Consider the following 21,268-nt stretch of genomic DNA (forward strand, 5'->3'; position numbering starts at 1 on the left):
TTGGGATATTAAAAAGAAGTCTAATCTTGCTTGTTTTATGGGATTAGCTTTTCTCCATGTGAACTGTTTTAAATCTGGATTAAATTCCCTAAAGGGGTCTGTTAAATTATAAAGATCTTTTAAGTCTAGAACTTTCTCCTTAGCCTTTGGGTTATTAATATTTTGATAATTATATGTATCAAGACTTTGGTTTTGTACTAAATTATAGTCTCCAGTTATAACAACTGATGGATTGTTTAAAGTTTCTATCATTCCACTCAGTTTTATATAAAAATCTGGTGTATCTTTGTTTGGACCATATAAGGTTATTAGGGTCATTCTCTTTCCTTCGATTTCCATATCAATTCCTAACAAATTTCCTTGATCATCTTTTTTTACTTTATGTATTTTATACTCAAAGTTTGTTGTCAATAAAATTGCTACCCCTCTTTGATTTGTAGCAAATGAATTAAATATGCACTCTCCTCCCCATAGATTTTTTATTGATATTTCATCATTTTCTGAAAAATGTGTATCCTGTAACTGCTTTGTCCTGGTCATACTTTGCCAATCGGTGACTCATTGTTAACTGCTTTGTCCTGGTCATACTTTTCCAATCAGTGACACATTGTTAACTGCTTTGTCCTGGTCATACTTTGCCAATCAGTGACTCATTGTTAACTGCTTTACAGAGTTCATAGACCAATTTCTTGAACAGATTTGTCTTCAGTTCATAGAGTTTGTGTATCTTTACGTTTAATGATTTTTTCTTTTTACCAAAACATGTACTTGCTTGTTTCTGCTTATATTATTTTGAGAGGGTAAGCAGTTCACATGGGTAAAACAAGATTAAATTATTTGTTGTCAAGACAATTGAATCATTGAGGTTACACTATCTATTTGAGGTGGTTTTCATACCTTGACAATTCTACTTGAGATGTATTTACATTCAACACACACTTTTCTATACCAACAATTTTATCAAAATACAAAGTATATGTAAAACAACTGAAAACTGGTGTGAAAAAAGTTTGTAGAGAGATCTTTATAGAAAAGTAGGCATGAAGTTTTCTGTACAATGAAAAATAATCCTGAGAAGTATGCAAATTCAGAACTAATTTTTGTCATAAAATGTGTCTTGTTTAAGTGTTATTTGGATTAGCTTTAGTAACATTCAAAGTGAATTTCAACTTACATTTGCACTATGTTTTATTTGGAATGTAGATTACCCTTAGCAACATTCATGTGAGGTACGAGGATTCTATTACACATGGAGACTATTCCTTTGCCATGGGTGGAATACTAAACCAATTTACAGTTCATACCACAGATAAGAACTGGCAAGAAACAGAACTAGACAGTCAAGCTACACTTCTTCATAAGGTAAAAACAAACTTCTATTTTCACAAGTTTCTATTTTGATTTGATTTTAATTGGTTAACTCAGTTTCTTCTTTGTATAAGTAGTGAAGAGAGAAAAGAGAAATATTGTAGATCAAGAAGAAACCACAAAACACATTACAAAATTCTTCTTTAATATAGATTGAATTTGTTGCATACGAAAAAGTATATGTGAGACACGACTCTAACAAAACAAAGACAATTTGTTAAGGGGCCAGCTGAAGCACACCTTGAAGTGTGAGATTTTCTCGCTGTGTTGGAGACCCATTGGAGGCCTTCAGCTGTTTTCTTCACTTTAGTCTAGTGGTTGTCTCTTTGACACATTCCCCATTTCCATTCTCAATCTTGTTTAAAAGAAAACACACAGCCTTAATCATCTCCTGTTTTGGTTATGGTTATATGAGATCTCTGTATGATTCTGCTTTCTAATTAATTGCCACTTGTTTCAGCTTGGTAAACTGACAAATTTATCTCTTTACTGGAATCATTGTGTGAAGGATCTAGACCTTGTTGGAAAACCAGAAAGGATCAAAAGTGGAAAATGGAAGGTAAAGGGATTTACATAATCTTTTCCAGTTAACCTTAGCTTGCATATGTAGATTTATATTTGACTGGCAAAAATTTATCACTTTCTGAATAAGGTAAAACTGATCATTTTTTTAGCAAGAAATAATTCATTTAATTTCACATTTTAATGAATTTAGTCAATTTCATATACCGGTATATTGTTTCAAAAACATTCAAAAACCAAAATCTATCATTTGTTTTAATGCTTTTGTATAATTATTAGTTCAATTAAGATTAACCGCTCAGATATTTAAAGTCTTATTTTACCAGTTGCATAGCTTATTAGTCCCCTACTGACAAAGTCGAAGGGGCACTTTAGGTTTGCTGTCTGTCTGTCTGTCTGTCTGTATGTCCATCCATCCATCCGTCAGTACAGCAAATCAGTTTTTTACACTTTTTTTTCCTTCGTTCTTGAAGATATTGATTTAACATTTTGAATATAGTTTTATCATGACAAGTTACAGATCAAGTTTAAATTTTTGTTTTGGTATTATAATTTTGTGCAGAGTTATGGTCCTTGGACTTAAAATATTTACTCATATAATCAGTTTTCCTCACTGTTTTTAGTCATGACTTGATATTTTCTTTTTGTTTAGAAAATGACAAGTAAGCATTTTGTTCCAGTATAATGAATTTTTACGCGGTAGGGGACTATGTATTGTAATGCAATTCTCTCAGAATGCTTGTTTTATATATTTTAGAATTTGTTAAAGATGGCTGTCAGTACAAACAGGATAAATGACGAGGAATTTGAGCACAGTAAGTACATAGACACTATGTGTCAGAGAATGTTCTCTACATTCAGGTAAAAGAGAGGCGTGCATAACCACTACACTATGTGTCAGAGAGTGTTCTCTACATACTGGTTAAAGAGAGGCGTACTTAACCACTACACTATGTGTCAGAGAATGTTCTCTACATTCAGCTAAAAGAAACACATACATAACCACTACACTATGTGTCAGAGATTGTTCTCTACATACAGGTAAAAGAGAGGCGTACATAACCACTACACTATGTGTCAGAGAATGTTCTCTACATACAAGTAAAAGAGAGGTGTACATAACCACTACACTATGTGTCAGAGATTGTTCTCTACATACAGGTAAAAGAGAGGCATACATAACCACTACACTATGTGTCAGAGAATGTTCTCTACATACAGGTAAAAGAGAGGTGTACATAACCACTACACTATGTCAGGGATCTCCATGGATGAAAATTGAACCATGGAGGAACTTTCACCATTACAAACCGTGTCTACGCTGTACAGTGTAGCGTGATCGGAAGTATTTTTTCCCTCCATACAAGGAATGGTGAACATGCTTATTCATTGCTTATTTAAATTATATTTATTTGAATTTTCATTATAGAATTAGAAGTATCAATATGTTCATTTATTGCCGTTTTTAACCATTCAAATGCCAAGTCTTCATGGTCCCCCCTTATTCGAGAATGACCAAAAGCTGTCATGAAGGTCCCCATGTAGATTTCTTGTTTTTTTGGTAATTGTTATGGGGGTTCAAAATCATATGATGTGGAGCTTATTTTTCATGGACACTGTCAAATTCAGAACCCATTACCGGTATGGCTGATTTGCAGCAACAACAAAACGATTCGTACGGGTTATGTAAAAGGTTAAAGAGATTTGTAAAGAAAATGAAAAGGTTTTTAATGACTTTATCTGACAAATTGATGCTGTGCAACATGCATCTTTCAAGTTTGAATAGAAACCGGAAACGCGGATGTATCAATTTGATTGTAATATACGAAATGAATTCGGACTTACGATACGATATTTCTTTACAGGAAATATTTATAAGTTTTTACTTTTAAACTTTTAAAGTCATTCTAAATTATCGTTACAGCAGTACCCGGTACTCGAGTTATTTGTGATTAAATAATATTTACTGTTTTGCGTCATATTTTGTACTTCTTAAAAAAGGGGGATGCTGATTGCGTAAGTCAAAATAAAGCACGTGTTCGACTTGTTAAACTGTTTTCTTTGTAACTGGATTATTAATTTATTTATTTAATCTAAATTATCATAATCATTTGCTGAAACTTAGTTGATTAATTCGACAAATGGATCGTCTATCCTCAGATAGTATTCTCCTGTCTGGTTTGTTGATCTACCCGTACAAGCTCAGGTACAATTAAGTGATTAGCGATCTTAATCCGGATATCCCTCAGGCGTTATAACTGTGTTGGATTATAACATAAAAAGCCTAAGGGTTATGCAATTACATGCATTTGATTATAATTGATAAAAAAAAATGGCGTCGGGCTACAAAAAATGATGAAGTTTTGAACGATGGCGGAAGACAATTTAACGATGGCGCAAGACAATTTAACGATGGGGCGAGGCATTTGACGATGGCGCAAGACATTTGAACGATGGCGGGGCGCCATCGTTTAACAGGCCATGGAGATCTCTGTATGTGTCAGAGAATGTTCTCTACATACAAGTAAAAGAGAGGCGTACATAACCACTACACTATGTGTCAGAGAATGTTCTCTACATACAAGTAAAAGAGAGGCGTACATAACCACTACACTATGTGTCAGAGAATGTTCTCTACATACAGGTAAAAGAGAGGCGTACATAACCACTATACTATGTGTCAGAGAATGTTCTCTACATACAAGTAAAAGACAGGCGTACATAACCACTACACTATGTGTCAGAGAATGTTCTCTACATACAGGTAAAAGAGAGGCGTACATAACCACTACACTATGTGTCAGAGAATGTTCTCTACATACAGGTAAAAGAGAGGCGTACATAACCACTACACTATGTGTCAGAGAATGTTCTCTACATACAGGTAAAAGAGAGGCGTACATAACCACTACACTATGTGTCAGAGAATGTTCTCTACATACAAGTAAAAGAGAGGCGTGCATAACCACTACACTATGTGTCAGAGAATGTTCTCTACATACAAGTAAAAGAGAGGCGTACATAACCACTACACTATGTGTCAGAGAATGTTCTCTACATACAGGTAAAAGAGAGGCGTACATAACCACTACACTATGTGTCAGAGAATGTTCTCTACATACAGGTAAAAGAGAGGCGTACATAACCACTACACTATGTGTCAGAGAATGTTCTCTACATACAAGTAAAAGAGAGGCGTGCATAACCACTACACTATGTGTCAGAGAATGTTCTCTACATACAGGTAAAAGAGAGGCGTACATAACCACTACACTATGTGTCAGAGAATGTTCTCTACATACAGGTAAAAGAGAGGCATACATAACCACTACACTATGTGTCAGAGAATGTTCTCTACATACAGGTAAAAGAGAGGCGTGCATAACCACTACACTATGTGTCAGAGAATGTTCTCTACATACAGGTAAAAGAGAGGCGTACATAACCACTACACTATGTGTCAGAGAATGTTCTCTACATACAGGTAAAAGAGAGGCGTACATAACCACTACACTATGTGTCAGAGATTGTTCTCTACATACAGGTAAAAGAGAGGCGTACATAACCACTACACTATGTGTCAGAGATTGTTCTCTACATACAGGTAAAAGAGAGGCGTACATAACCACTACACTATGTGTCAGAGATTGTTCTCTACATACAGGTAAAAGAGAGGCGTACATAACCACTACACTATGTGTCAGAGATTGTTCTCTACATACAGGTAAAAGAGAGGCGTTCATAACCACTACACTATGTGTCAGAGATTGTTCTCTACATACAGGTAAAAGAGAGGCGTACATAACCACTACACTATGTGTCAGAGATTGTTCTCTACATACAGGTAAAAGAGAGGCGTACATAACCACTACACTATGTGTCAGAGATTGTTCTCTACATACAGGTAAAAGAGAGGCGTACATAACCACTACACTATGTGTCAGAGAATGTTCTCTACATACAGGTAAAAGAGAGGCGTGCATAACCACTACACTATGTGTCAGAGAATGTTCTCTACATACAGGTAAAAGAGAGGCGTGCATAACCACTACACTATGTGTCAGAGAATGTTCTCTACATACAAGTAAAAGAGAGGCGTGCATAACCACTACACTATGTGTCAGAGAATGTTCTCTACATACAGGTAAAAGAGAGGCGTACATAACCACTACACTATGTGTCAGAGAATGTTCTCTACATACAGGTAAAAGAGAGGCGTACATAACCACTACACTATGTGTCAGAGAATGTTCTCTACATACAGGTAAAAGAGAGGCGTACATAACCACTACACTATGTGTCAGAGAATGTTCTCTACATACAGGTAAAAGAGAGGCGTACATAACCACTACACTATGTGTCAGAGATTGTTCTCTACATACAGGTAAAAGAGAGGCGTACATAACCACTACACTATGTGTCAGAGAATGTTCTCTACATACAGGTAAAAGAGAGGCGTACATAACCACTACACTATGTGTCAGAGAATGTTCTCTACATACAGGTAAAAGAGAGGCGTACATAACCACTACACTATGTGTCAGAGAATGTTCTCTACATACAAGTAAAAGAGAGGCGTGCATAACCACTACACTATGTGTCAGAGAATGTTCTCTACATACAGGTAAAAGAGAGGCGTGCATAACCACTACACTATGTGTCAGAGAATGTTCTCTACATACAGGTAAAAGAGAGGCATACATAACCACTACACTATGTGTCAGAGAATGTTCTCTACATACAGGTAAAAGAGAGGCATACATAACCACTACACTATGTGTCAGAGAATGTTCTCTACATACAAGTAAAAGAGAGGCGTGCATAACCACTACACTATGTGTCAGAGAATGTTCTCTACATACAGGTAAAAGAGAGGCATACATAACCACTACACTATGTGTCAGAGAATGTTCTCTACATACAGGTAAAAGAGAGGCGTACATAACCCCTACACTATGTGTCAGAGAATGTTCTCTATGTGTCAGAGAATGTTCTCTACATACAGGTAAAAGAGAGGCGTACATAACCACTACACTATGTGTCAGAGAATGTTCTCTACATACAGGTAAAAGAGAGGCGTACATAACCACTACACTATGTGTCAGAGAATGTTCTCTATATACAAGTAAAAGAGAGGCGTACATAACCACTACACTATGTGTCAGAGAATGTTCTCTACATACAGGTAAAAGAGAGGCGTACATAACCACTACACTATGTGTCAGAGAATGTTCTCTACATACAAGTAAAAGAGAGGCATACATAACCACTACACTATGTGTCAGAGAATGTTCTCTACATACAAGTAAAAGAGAGGCGTGCATAACCACTACACTATGTGTCAGAGAATGTTCTCTACATACAGGTAAAAGAGAGGCATACATAACCACTACACTATGTGTCAGAGAATGTTCTCTACATACAGGTAAAAGAGAGGCATACATAACCACTACACTATGTGTCAGAGAATGTTCTCTACATACAGGTAAAAGAGAGGCATACATAACCACTACACTATGTGTCAGAGAATGTTCTCTACATACAGGTAAAAGAGAGGCGTACATAACCACTACACTATGTGTCAGAGAATGTTCTCTACATACAAGTAAAAGAGAGGCGTGCATAACCACTACACTATGTGTCAGAGAATGTTCTCTACATACAGGTAAAAGAGAGGCATACATAACCACTACACTATGTGTCAGAGAATGTTCTCTACATACAGGTAAAAGAGAGGCGTACATAACCACTACACTATGTGTCAGAGAATGTTCTCTACATACAGGTAAAAGAGAGGCGTACATAACCACTACACTATGTGTCAGAGAATGTTCTCTACATACAGGTAAAAGAGAGGCGTACATAACCACTACATTATGTGTCAGAGAATGTTCTCTACATACAAGTAAAAGAGAGGCGTACATAACCACTACACTATGTGTCAGAGATTGTTCTCTACATACAGGTAAAAGAGAGGCGTACATAACCACTACACTATGTGTCAGAGAATGTTCTCTACATACAAGTAAAAGAGAGGCGTACATAACCACTACACTATGTGTCAGAGAATGTTCTCTACATACAAGTAAAAGAGAGGCGTACATAACCACTACACTATGTGTCAGAGAATGTTCTCTACATACAAGTAAAAGAGAGGCGTACATAACCACTACACTATGTGTCAGAGAATGTTCTCTACATACAGGTAAAAGAGAGGCGTACATAACCACTACACTATGTGTCAGAGAATGTTCTCTACATACAAGTAAAAGAGAGACGTACATAACCACTACACTATGTGTCAGAGAATGTTCTCTACATACTGCAGGTAAAAGAAAGGCATGCATAACCACTACACTATGTGTCAGAGAATGTTCTCTACATACAAGTAAAAGAGAGGCGTACATAACCACTACACTATGTGTCAGATTATTTTCTTTACAGACAGGTAAAAGAGAGGCTAAAAATACTAAAGGGACATTCAATAGATATAAGAAGATGTGGTGTGAGTGTCAATGAGACAACTCTCCATCCAAGTTACCAGTGTGAGCCAAGGCTTCATGTTGAAGATCACACTTTGACCTATAATGGTTTACTTTTACAAATTATGATTTGACTGGAGAGATGTCTCATATTACATCCTCTTATTTCTATAAAGAGAGAAACAAGACACACTTATAAAAAAAAACAAAAAAAACCCTACAGACTTATAAACCACTTCAACAATATGACAACCATGGAACAACAGGTTCCTGATAGGTGCAAACAAATGAGAGAAAAACAACTAAAATCTCATAAGTTGAAAATTACAAAATAAATGGTAACAATTGGAATATAAGAATAAGACAATGTTGTATGATTGTCAAGGAGACTACTGGCCTAAATGGTAAATATAATAGCATTGTCCTGATTTATGTACAAAACAATAAACAAAAAACAAGATAGATGTACAAGTACTACAAATTACAACCATTATTATTATAATTACAGTCTGTATATGAAAATGAAATTGTAATTGCTGTGCATGTGACGACAGAAGGGGCCAAATTCCCACTGTAATTTAATGAAAGAGGCATTCATTTCATACCAAATTATTCTCTTTTGTGCAAAAAGATATTTAAATGATTTGACTTATTTTCATTTTTCATGAGGTTGCGTCCTTTTTCTTTTCAGTTTTAAAGCCAGTATCAGTTGAAGCGAAGATTATAATGAACAACACAGATGATTTACAGATGCCAAAACTATACATCCAGTTCTCTCCCCCTGAATCATGTAAATGTATAGATTGTTACTTGTCCAGGAATCAGGTATGCCAAAACTTTACATCCAGTTCTCTCCCCCTGAATCATGTAAATGCATAGCGTGTTACCTGTCCAGGAATCAGGTATGCTAAAAAGTTCTGTAACCAATTACATGAAACGACAACAGATATATTTAATATACTAACATGACGTTCTTCAAACGCTTTGAGTACACACCCATGGTAAAATATGAATATATTGTTGGGCTGTTCCAACTTACTATCGCATCATATGTTTTTTTATGAATGAGGTACCCAATGTCATAGAACGATGACATAAGATTATTAGCTTTTTACAGGAAAATATACGCTTGTGAAACTGAAAATCAGTACAACAAGGAAACGTAAACAAAAGATGCTAAAATGTGTTAGATAAGCTGTATTTTGTATATATATAAGGTCAGGGTTTTTCAATTTGTAGATTTTCAGATCTGCCAACCCTCTTTTGCTGATTTTGAGGAAAGAAGTATCTTTAATATAGTAACTAACTTTCATTACATCCCTTAATGGCAGCTTCATGGTTGCCTTTAACTTCATAGTTAAGAAGGTCTTAGAGGATGAAGTAAAGAACTTAGATTCAAAGTAGGAAGAAAATGAATCAAACATAAGTATTCATTTTTTGTATTATACAACCATAAATATGATAGAACATGTCATTTTCTATATTGAAAGGAACATTCTTGCACATGAATTACCTACATCTCTCAAAATTTGCACATTCTATTAAAGATCTAGACCTTGTTTTCTGGTTTTTCAAAATCCAAAATGGAGGAAGACACCCTGTCGACCTTAAGAAGTATTCTTTGACATATTCTTATCCAATGCATAAAAAGTATTTAAAATTTAATTCGTAAGTACAGGAGGTTAGATTTTTCTAAAATTTAATTGATTCAATATTATTACAGTATACTAGCATGCTGAAATGGTTTGATGCAGTGGATAGGCTAAGGGTTAATATGAAATACAGAAAATACCGTCCAAATCCTAAAGAACGTCCGGTCAAGTCCAATTGCAAATCCTGGTGGAAATATGCCTACCAATCAGTTCTACAAGAGAGAGTCAGACCATTTTCATGGTCAAGAATTGTTGTCTATAGGTATATAATATAGCACTTGATTATTCTCACATATTATTATTTATATAACCACCATTTATTCAGTTAATCAATATTTTATAGCTTCAAAATTATAAAATTATTGATATTAAAAAGTTTATCATGATGCTGAGAACTTCAGTAAAAAAAATCAATTGCCAAAAGAAATCTGTACCAATAGTATAATGAGTCCTTTAATTGATGCAAATATAAAACAAATTATAAGAAAAACTAAAAACATATGTTTCTTTAGAGAGACAAAATAAAATTGTAGGCCATAATTTAACTTTGATTAGATTATAGGTAACAAATTTATCAATCACAATTAGTTTCAATTAAATTTTATTTCATGTATATATTTTCTTTTTTAAAGACAACTATTTAAAGATTACAAACACCTGTACCTTCAACACCTGGAGAATCCAAACGATGAGACTGTAACGATACGTTGTAAAAACCTAGAATATGAGATGGATGTACATAACATCATGACTGCCAGAGAGGATGCTAAAGTGGAGGTACTTATCTGAATCAGAAGTTTCCTAGTCCAAATTCCATCCAAACATGACACTTTGTGTTATCTGAATCAGAAGTTTCCTAGTCCTCATTTCACCCAAACATGACACTTTGTGTTATCTGAATCAGAAATTTCATAGCCTTTATTCCACCCAAACATGACACTGTGTTTTCCTAATCAGAAGTTTGTTAGCCTTCATTCCACTTATACATGACACTTTATGTTATCCTAATCAGAAGATTCATAGTCTCTATTCCATCCAAACATGACACTTTGTCTTATCCAAATCAAAAGTTGCATAGCCTTCATCCCACTCAAACAAAACACTTTGTCTTATCCTAATCAGAAGTTTGTTAGCCTCCATTCCACTTATACATGACACTTTGTGTTATTCTTATTAGAGGTTTCATAGCCTCCAGTCCACTTATATATGACACTTTGTCTTATACTTATCAGAAGACTTGATGCTGGAAATTTTACCCCTACTTTTTTATGTGATTTACATATATTTTATTCACAAACTTGTCCCTGTATTTACAAATTTGTTTATGCAACAGTTCCAGAAAAGAGTACCAGAAAGAGCAAAGATAAAGAAAAAAGAGAAGTCTGAAGGGTCATGGTGGTGGCCTTGGGGAGGAAGTCAGGAATCTGAAGAGGAAATTGAAACTCCCGACAAGGATGGTAGGTTAGATAAATCATGTTTTCCCAGGAAACAATTTCAATGACTACACACTCTTCTTGTCAAAGATGCTTCTCATAATTTTCTTTTATTTTGAAATGTATGGATAAAATCAGATTCTCTAATTTTTGTGCTATTTTCACATTTCCTGACCATTGTGAGAAAAATATTTCTCCTCTCTAGTGAAAAATCTGTTCTCACCAAATGATTTGTTGAAATTTAATTGTGACGTTAAATTTTCTTGTTTTCCTTTGAATTCTCTTATTGTGACGTCATGAAAAAGGGCGACCATGCCTGATGATGTCACATCAAAAGTACACAGCTTTCCTCAAATCTTTAAAAGGGAAGGATAAAAATCATAAGAGAAACAGATTCCATCACTGTAACTCGTGTATTATGATATTTCTCCACTCTCAACAGTTAAATTTTAATTATTTAAAAAGCTTGGCCAGCCTCATGCTTTAAGGTAACACGATACCGAATGGCATATCTCCTGATTTCCAAAATTTTTGGCATACGTGTACTTTGAATCGAGTTACATCGGAATATGTAATAAAAAATGGGGGTCACCATTTTTGTTTTTTTGTAATTTTCATAGGAAAACGTCAATTTTGGCGACAAATTTACTTAGGTATATAGGGGAAATGCCTTTTTTTCGGCTTACTTTTTTAAATTTTCGAATGGATGGCTATTTTCTTATATACGGAGAAAAACAAAAAACTAACATAATATCCAGTATTGCATAGTGAATCCATACACGTATAGAAACTCATATGTCACCATCCTTGTTTTTGAAATAAATGGCTTCAAAGTTGATCGATAGGCCTGGAATTTGACCAAAAACGTGTGACGTTAATATGGTGTACGGAATATAACGTTATTCCTTCTCAGAGAAATGGAGAAAAAAATATGTGTCGGGATCTGAATGAGTATATTTTATTTTCATTTCCCCTGTCGACGGTCGTAAAGTTCCTAGTAATGCAATATAAAATTCTACTGAATCAGATATAATTTTATTTCGTCCTGCACATGGAATTTCACTAAAATGAATTAATATTAATATCGTCTGATTTTCACATCAAACGAGCATATACTTGAAACTTGCGTGAACAGGTTCCATGTGAATCTTATGACAATAGTTCATGCATAAATCACCGGAATTTTGTACACGTTAAATTCACGTAAATATTTGAAAAAAAATTATTTAAATAATACCTTTGTTCTAAAATTTGATTAAAACCATAAAAATACCATCAGATTTTTGTTAAGTTTACGTGAAAATTAAATGAAACATTTCACGGAGATTCATCCGTATTACTGATTTTTAACTCCGTCATATTAGACAATGGTGGTATCATCACTGCATCCCGTGATGCAGAAATATAGTATTTTAAAAAAATTTGATTCATTTAACAGTTTTTAAATGCTCGGTTTGATGGTTGTTTAACGTTCAGTGGCAAATAGTTCATTCATGTTCGGGACGATACAATAATATTTTGAAAACAGTTGTTTATAAAAGACACATTTGATGCATCAGTCAAAAAGGATTAAACATTCTGTTATTTGTGAAAATTATGAGGAAAAATAATGATCCTGATAAAATGCACATTCCAAAAAAATAAAATAACAAAACTCCAAGAAAAATTCAAAACGAAAAAATCCCAAATGACGAAATCAAAAGCTGAAAAACATCAAAAGAATGATAAACAGCTGTCATATTATTGACTTGGTACATACAATACATGTAGTATAATGTACTCTGCGTGGTGTATTAAATGTGTTACTTGTTTGATCAGCAAGTCGGACAAACCTTGCAAACTGTTATCCCGAATATTTCAGTCGTTATATCCCGCTTACTACTAAGTAAGTAGAAGAGATCGATTACGGGGAGGGACTGAATTATTCGGGTTAGCAAACTGTATGCAAAATTTCACAAATTTCAACATTCTGTCATTTGTGAAAAAATATTTACATAACACATCTTGAGATCATATATGCATTCTATATAAGTAAAACAATTGCGAAATTTAAAAGTTCCAGCTAAAAATTCAACCTGTATTAGATGTAAGCCGGAGTCTGTACTCTGTGTGCCTTTGTATTTTATCAAAATGCCTAATCCAGCAACCTGTCATGAAACAAAAAAGAAAATCCAGATAAATCCATAATATGAGTAGTAACACCAGGTACATAGTTTTAAAGCTGAAGCAAAACGACTGCAGTTCTTAATAATTAGCCAAATTAACCCTATATATACCAAGTGCGGGATTAACGGTCGAACGGACAAATGTTAAACAATATGATGATACGTGCTCTATAAGTAATTTGGTGACAATGCATATTTTTGAATATGCAGTTCATATAATGGAATGGTAATTTGGAGATCTGAAATGTAGTAGCAATGTAAGAAGGCTAGCATTTCCCTCATTTCTTCTTTGGTGGAAAGTTGATTAATTGGAAATTTTACCGCATCTCCTTATATTTCATTATAGTTTGAATTTTCTAGAGAAGAGCAAAAGTTTTAAGACTTAAACTAATATTTACCAAGAGACTGAAATGTTACTGTGACAATTATACTACACATACTCAAACTTTTCCAACGTTTACTAAAACTACAAATAAGAAGTGTAAAGATACTATTCCAATTAGCATTAGTCACGATTTTCTTGATGTCTTCAAGGTGTTGATGTCGTTTGATTCATGCCCAGCTGTTGCTATCTTATAAATTGTATATCATATATCTCCATTTATCATTCTATCAGCCAACTTTTGTACAAATAACATGTACATGTACACAATTTTTTTTTATTTGTACTTGTACTTTTACAAATAAAGTATCATGTTACCCCACTTCCATAATGAGCAAGCGGTAACGGAGATATTAAGTTTTGCGTAACTGTTCAATTTTGGTCTTCTCGCGGTCTGCGTTTAAACTTTGTCGAATGTTTTGAAAAAAATTAGAGGCAATGATTTAAATTTTAACAACTAAAGTTACAAGTGACGGGTGTAAATTTTAGGATTGATTGCTTTGATTATTGGTTGGTTAACGTCCAGTGGGAAATATTTCATGCATGTTCAGAACGAGAACAAGTTAACAATAAATACAATAGGTAGGTTTTGCAATAGAGGCAGGGCGTCCACGATGATGGTCGGGAAAATTTTAACTGACGCTGTTTATGTATTATATATACTTGTTCTAAACACTAATTTTAAGAAAGAAACTTTCCGGGCCTTTTCCGACGCCTAGTATGCAAGCAATATGGCCCTCAGAGCCCTAAAAGGTAACTTTGTTAATTTTCTTTCAGTCGTTTTGTCTCCCAACTTGTACATGTACATTATTTCCAACTCAAAACTAAAAAAACACCGAATACCCATGCAAGAGTAAATTAACCCGAATATAAAATCTAAATGATTTCAACGGATCTAGCTTTTTTACAGTCTCTTGCCGTTTGAATAATAAAAAGTCAGTCGTTTGCATCAGAGATGGGTTCGATTACTTTCAATGTAATTGATTAAATTACAATTACTTTGTCATTTGTACGATTAAATTAAATTAATGATTACATCATTTCTGAAAGTGTCTGATTAAATTAATGATTACATTGGCAAAGTAATCATGATTACATCTGATTACAATGAATTTTAAAAACAAAACATTTTGAATGAATAAACGTTTAATATGTTATAGCATTTTTAGAAAGGACTATGTTTCATATATTATAAAATGATAACTTTTAACTTCATCTATCTAATAAAGCACAAAAGTTCACTACATACATGAACATTGTGTCACAGGTTTTAATCCATTACACTTTGTCATCCTTGATCTATGAATTATTTTGACTTCAATTGAATAAAACTTTATAAAGAGTTTGCTTTTTGTCTTCTAACCTCTTCCAGACTTGTATGTATTTCAAGGTGCAGTTTATGGAAGTTGAAATATGGATGAAATAAAGTTAGCAGTAAAAATCTATGTAAAATTTCAATAAAATTGTTTATTCAAATTGTAAACAAAATACAAGTACTAAATAAACATCATTGCATTTTACATGTCCAGTCCAAATACATATAAAATTTTGCTTATTTTAAACAATATTTTTCCAACTTATAATTTTGTTTGTGCTAATTAGAGAATTTTTTGTCCTTCAGCTATACTCAATTGGTAATTGCAATAAAAACAAACCTTAATTGGTTTCCTACCTGTCAATTCAAAGTTGACAAAATCACAATATTAACAAAAGATTATAATTCAGGTTTAAAGAGAAGTATTACTAGAATATAACAGTTATTATCAAATAAATATATATGTACATCTTTAAATTGTCAATATATGTACAATATCTTTTACTAAGGCCAAAGACATAATTGTATTTATATGTCTCTTCTTAGGCTAATGCTGTAACAATTAATTTTTTTACTGAAGTATACAAATTAATACATGCTTTATAAAGTAAACAAAACTATCTTAACATGCTTAATATTTATTAAATAAGAATAACAAAAAGGTTAATTTCTTGACCATAAACACAGTTAAAAAGAAATGCATTGTAATCAGAATGTAATCTAAAAGTAATCAGGATTACAGGGTGTTTTGAAAAGTAATTGATTAAATTAAATTACATGTAATCAGGTTTTTGGCTGATTAATGATTACAATGATTACTTGAAAAATTGTAATCAATTACAGCTGATTAATGATTACAATTACAATTACCCCAAGTCTGGTTTGCATGTACATTTCGAGAAAAAAAATTACAACGGAATCAGGGAACACGGAACCGGTCTGACTACAGCCAGTCGTTAGTAACTATCAACTTGCGTTTGTAGACGCAAGTGGATACTCTGGGCTTGCTTTATTCAGACTGTAACGGAACCTGAATTTTGTTATTTTATTTCTGCCGAATCAAGTGTCCATGTATTACTCAACCTTCGTTAACTTTCTAATGCTTCATTCCGATGTTGCTGTCCGTCCTGAGTAGACCTGGTTTATACGATTATAAAGCTGGCACTGTATTTTAAAATATTCAGAGACTATTTACACATGGAACACAGGAAAAGTTATTCGGCTAAATAACCACTTTTTTACATTCCATACAAACAAACTATTTTCTGTATGATTTTCAACGTCTGCTTGTATTGTGCTTTTCACCCTAATTATATCCGTATTCTCATCCAAATAAATTTCCATTTTGTCCGAGCGGTGTTTTTGATGACCATTTTAAAACGTATTAATAGTTGTAGAATTCCCCGTTTTTTTCACACATAATCATAAGTTTCTATAAATTAGATTTCTACTTTCAAAACAAAATTTCATGGGGATACGGCGTGAATCATGAATAAGTGCTTATTGCAAAAATAAACCAAGGTTTACTTTTATAAATTGTTATTTGGATGCAGAGTTGTCTCATTGGCACTCACACCACATCTTCATATATCTATACCAAGAATAAAAATAAAGTGATAAAACTGTGTCTGTTATGCATAAGAAAATATATAGATAAAGCGTGCAGATGCTTAAATATCAAAGAAACAGAATATTTAAAAAGTAAAGTAATACTTTTTAAAGATTAACAATGAGCAGAATAATTGCCGGAAAACGATAAAACAATCTATGTCAAATAACCGTATTGCATCAAAACTCTCGGCACTCTGCATCTAGGGAAAGTTACCGTTAAAAATGTCACACAAAACCCGCTGCATTGGCTTATATGTGTGAACGTTATTCGATAACGTCAGGAACGATAACTCATGGCGTAACGTCATTCGGTATCGTGTTACCTTAAATATTAAAACTTAAGTGTCTCGAGTGGAGAAATATTGTAATGCACTTGTTGCAGTTGTGGAATTTATATTTGTGTTACAAAGCACCAGGTGAGACTGGCAAATTTATAAAATGTTGACAATATAATATTTACAGGAATATGGGGAGAACTGTCTGAAGTGGAAAAGAAAGAATTGTATGATAAGATTGGTTATAAAGAGGAAGCAGACCAACAGAAATTACCTGACGATGTAAATATTCACTAGAATTGTGATGATTTTGTAATTTCAAGTAGAGGTGGGGATTCAAATTTTTTTATTTAAGTCCTAACAATGATGTACAAGCAATTTTCTTCTTAGTGTGCCACATTTTTCAATTAGAGAAATGATTATGCCACTTACAAAATTAAAAATATAACGACCATAGAAATTAGATAGCTGGTTGAACAAAATTATTTTAAAATGTCAAAGTAGAAAGTACAACAATCATATGTAAAATTAACAAAAGCTGGTGAAGGGTAAGTATAAAAAAAAATCCAAATCAGACATCTTTTTATGCTCCATTCTACACACCATCCTAAAAAAAATGAATACAAGTAGATTTTGAACACAGAATTGGACCAGTTTATTTTTGTATATACACTTTTATTTCTTAAGTAATTAGTAAAAATGTCTTATCATTTTATTTTGTAGTACATAGCTTACAAAATACAGTTAGAAATCAAACAGTTTGATGTTACACTGACTAGTAAGAGGAAAACTATCCTGAAGGCTTCACTTTGTGAGATGTTGACGTCATACGAGAACAGACCTGAAGGGAAAGGAGTAAGGTATGTATGCATAAACAACAGGGGCTTGGTTTCCTATAAACACTGACTATTGTTGTATTTTGGCATTGAGATCTAGATCAATAAATTTGTGTTTAAAATCTAAAATTATATATTGTCTAATTTCAGAATTCTGAGTAAAACAGAGGGATTCAAGATAGAGGGCGCCACACTTGGATTTAAACCTTTCACAATCCTGACTTCTAATGGAGGACTTTATAGTAAGTTCATCAATATCTAAACAGTAGTGTAAAAATAAAACAGATATCAGGTTTAAGGAAGCAGCAACCTAGCAAGAAAAAAATAACATCATTAGGTCAACGTATGGTCTCCTACATAAAACAAGGGTCAACACAATAACTCAATGTCAAAATAACTAACAGTTTAAAAAGGTATTAAATGAATAAACTGATCTCATCATTAGATTAGCCATCATGTAATTTGTCATAAATTTATCCATTTCTTCTATATAAAAAAGAAGATGTGGTATGATTGCCAATGAGACAACTATCCACAAAAGACCAAAATGACACAGAAATTAACAACTATAGGTCACCGTACGGCCTTCAACAATGAGCAGCTCATTATTGGATTATTTTTAGGTAAAGATTGCATGATATACAATGAAAACCTTATAGGACTGACTTGATATTTAAATGTTCCAAGGCTGATCACTACCTTTTTTGATACACAAAATATAGTGTATTGATCATAAAATTCTATACATTCTATCCATGAACATTTCCAGAAATTTATCAATGTAATAAAAGCTCAGATATTCAAGGCATACAATTATTTTATACTTGTCAAGAAAATTAAATAACTTTTGCAAGGTGTAGGAATCTAATATCTGTTTTTAAAATGTAAATGATGTCATTGTTGAAATCATCTTTAATTTGGAATTATCTTCCTTTGTCTAGAATTGGTGTTGAATCAACTACAAACAATGTCAATATCTTAACCAAATAATGTAATGGTGCAATGTATTTTTTTATTTTTTGTTATCCAAATTATTTCAGGGGTTTCCTTCACAGTGCCTTTTGATTTAGTTGATTGTTACTTTCATGTTGAGACTGATACTATGAGTATGTCAAATTGTTAATTATGATATCATCAGAAGAAGAATACACCCTGTTTTAATTTTAACCTATAAATGTGTGTATATTTATAGCTACAGATAAACAGATGTTTATGTTGGACTACTACTTAAACCCACTGCCTTATGTATATAAAGCTGACCAAGCCCTCATCCTGAATGTTAGACCTGTAGAAATATTTTATGATCAGGTTTGTTAAAAATTAATTGGAAGATAGTTTAAAAATTCTATTAAAGATACTAGACTATAATAGACCAGTTGGCATGCATTTCATCTACTGGTACTATCTATTCATCAGTGATACAGGAATCAAAACAGTTCGAAGTATATTCAATAACAAATTTGAAAAGCTTTGAAAACTTCAAATTAAAAAAATATATATATGCCAAATTTGAATAAGAGACAAATAGGCCTAATGGAGAAAAACATTGAAATAGAAATTGTAATAGATATATACAGTTAACTCTCGTTGTCTCGAACCCGGTTGACTCAAAATTTCGGATGAGTTGAAGTTTTCACGTGGTCCCCAACTTTGTTCCATATAAATGTATGTATTTAGACTCCTGATGTCAGAGTCAAAATTGGATGAGTCGAAATTTCGGTTGAGTCTAACTAAATTTACAGTCCCAAGGTTAACAAAAACATTCTAAATTCATAATTTATCTCGAACTAATACACATATGTCAAAACATGACCTCCGGGATTTACATGGATTAAAGAGTTAATCTGACAATACATGTGTAATTAAATTTCCATTCACTGACCACTGTATTGATTTATGACATGCTATTTCCACGAGTGTTTACCTGAGATTTTCTTTTATAGAATTTTCATAGATAATTAGTGATACATTGTTAATGTTTATGACAAAGTATTTAAAATGTTAACAAAACAATTAATCGTGATTTACACTAATGAGCTTGGGTGTGTATAAAGTGAGGATTAAGACTTCCATTGATGATCACCTAAAAACTTCTCAAATCGGCGTCTTTTATCTTGTTGTATTTTCTATTGAAAAAAAAAAGAGATGAAACAAAATTAAGAGAAATCTCAATTTTCTAAAATCTCTTGTATCGAGAATAAACAATTTTGTCAAATTTTAACGACCTAAATTACTACAAGATCGATTGGAAACTACTCTCTCGGATAAAGGCCATAGGAAAAAGTTGTAACTGAAACAATTGAATAAGTTTTAAAAATTTTATTATAATAATGAAAGACCGTCGATCTGATACCAGAATATTGATCCTCTTCCTATATTCATCCGGATTTATTTTTGCTTTACCAAGCTAAGCAAGAGTTGTGTCCCTTGGTCTGTCAAACTTCCGGTTTTCGTTTGAGTCGAACTACATGTATCTCGAAATAATTCTCTGGTCCGACTGACTTCGAGATAACGAGAGTCGACTGTATATAACACAACAATCTTGTTTGATATTGAGAAAATAAAAGACCAAAATTAATATCATGTCTTTGATAACAACATTACCATAAAAATATCATCAGACAAATATCCAAATATATATCTGTAAGCCAAAGATCTATGTTTTGACTAGTTGAGACTAAGTTTTGACACTTGAAATTTTTTCGTTATTTATGTTTTGATTATTCCTTAATGCTATTTGATTGCTCTTTTTATTTCAGCATGCTGTGACACAAGTTTTATCATTCTTCCAAATGCCAGATGAGAAAAGTGAGGTAGACTTGAATGAAATAGCCATGTCTAAACTGAGAGGATTTGTGGAATACAGCAGAGATACACTCCTTTATGCAATAGAACAAAAATCTGTAAGTTATCAAAAGAGAATTTGAAAAATTTGTCAACAAAAATAGCTCATAGACACTTATTGTGTGCAATATTACATAAATTGATGGCTTTCTTTTTTTCTCAAGATGTCCCTATATTTTTGTATTAGGGTGCACATATGGTCAAGATTATGTAATGGGTGTTTCTAGGTAAGGGTTAGATACAGATACTGTACATTTTCAACAGAATTAAACTAAGATCTACATATACAGTGATTGAAGTTCAAACTATCTGGCAACTGCAGGGGCAGATTCAGCCATCTTTAAAATGGGGGTTCCCAATCCAGGATTAAAGGGGGGTGTCAA

At 33.1% G+C, this 21,268-nt stretch overlaps 1 protein-coding gene across 1 annotated transcript in view; it reads left to right on the forward strand.

The window, feature by feature from the left end:
* Positions 1–21,268, forward strand: part of LOC139493161 (intermembrane lipid transfer protein VPS13A-like) — a 148,245-nt gene that overhangs the window by 28,525 nt on the left and 98,452 nt on the right. The window contains exons 8-19 of the mRNA XM_071281335.1: positions 1,204–1,362; positions 1,829–1,927; positions 2,648–2,705; positions 9,064–9,197; positions 10,096–10,286; positions 10,657–10,801; positions 11,358–11,481; positions 17,393–17,487; positions 17,929–18,065; positions 18,192–18,283; positions 19,234–19,349; positions 20,801–20,944. Of these exons, the coding sequence (XP_071137436.1) occupies positions 1,204–1,362; positions 1,829–1,927; positions 2,648–2,705; positions 9,064–9,197; positions 10,096–10,286; positions 10,657–10,801; positions 11,358–11,481; positions 17,393–17,487; positions 17,929–18,065; positions 18,192–18,283; positions 19,234–19,349; positions 20,801–20,944 (1,494 nt within the window). The remainder of the gene's footprint in view (positions 1–1,203; positions 1,363–1,828; positions 1,928–2,647; positions 2,706–9,063; positions 9,198–10,095; positions 10,287–10,656; positions 10,802–11,357; positions 11,482–17,392; positions 17,488–17,928; positions 18,066–18,191; positions 18,284–19,233; positions 19,350–20,800; positions 20,945–21,268) is intronic.

Source organism: Mytilus edulis, chromosome 10 (assembly GCF_963676685.1).
Source record: "Mytilus edulis chromosome 10, xbMytEdul2.2, whole genome shotgun sequence".
NCBI lineage: Eukaryota > Metazoa > Mollusca > Bivalvia > Mytilida > Mytilidae > Mytilus > Mytilus edulis.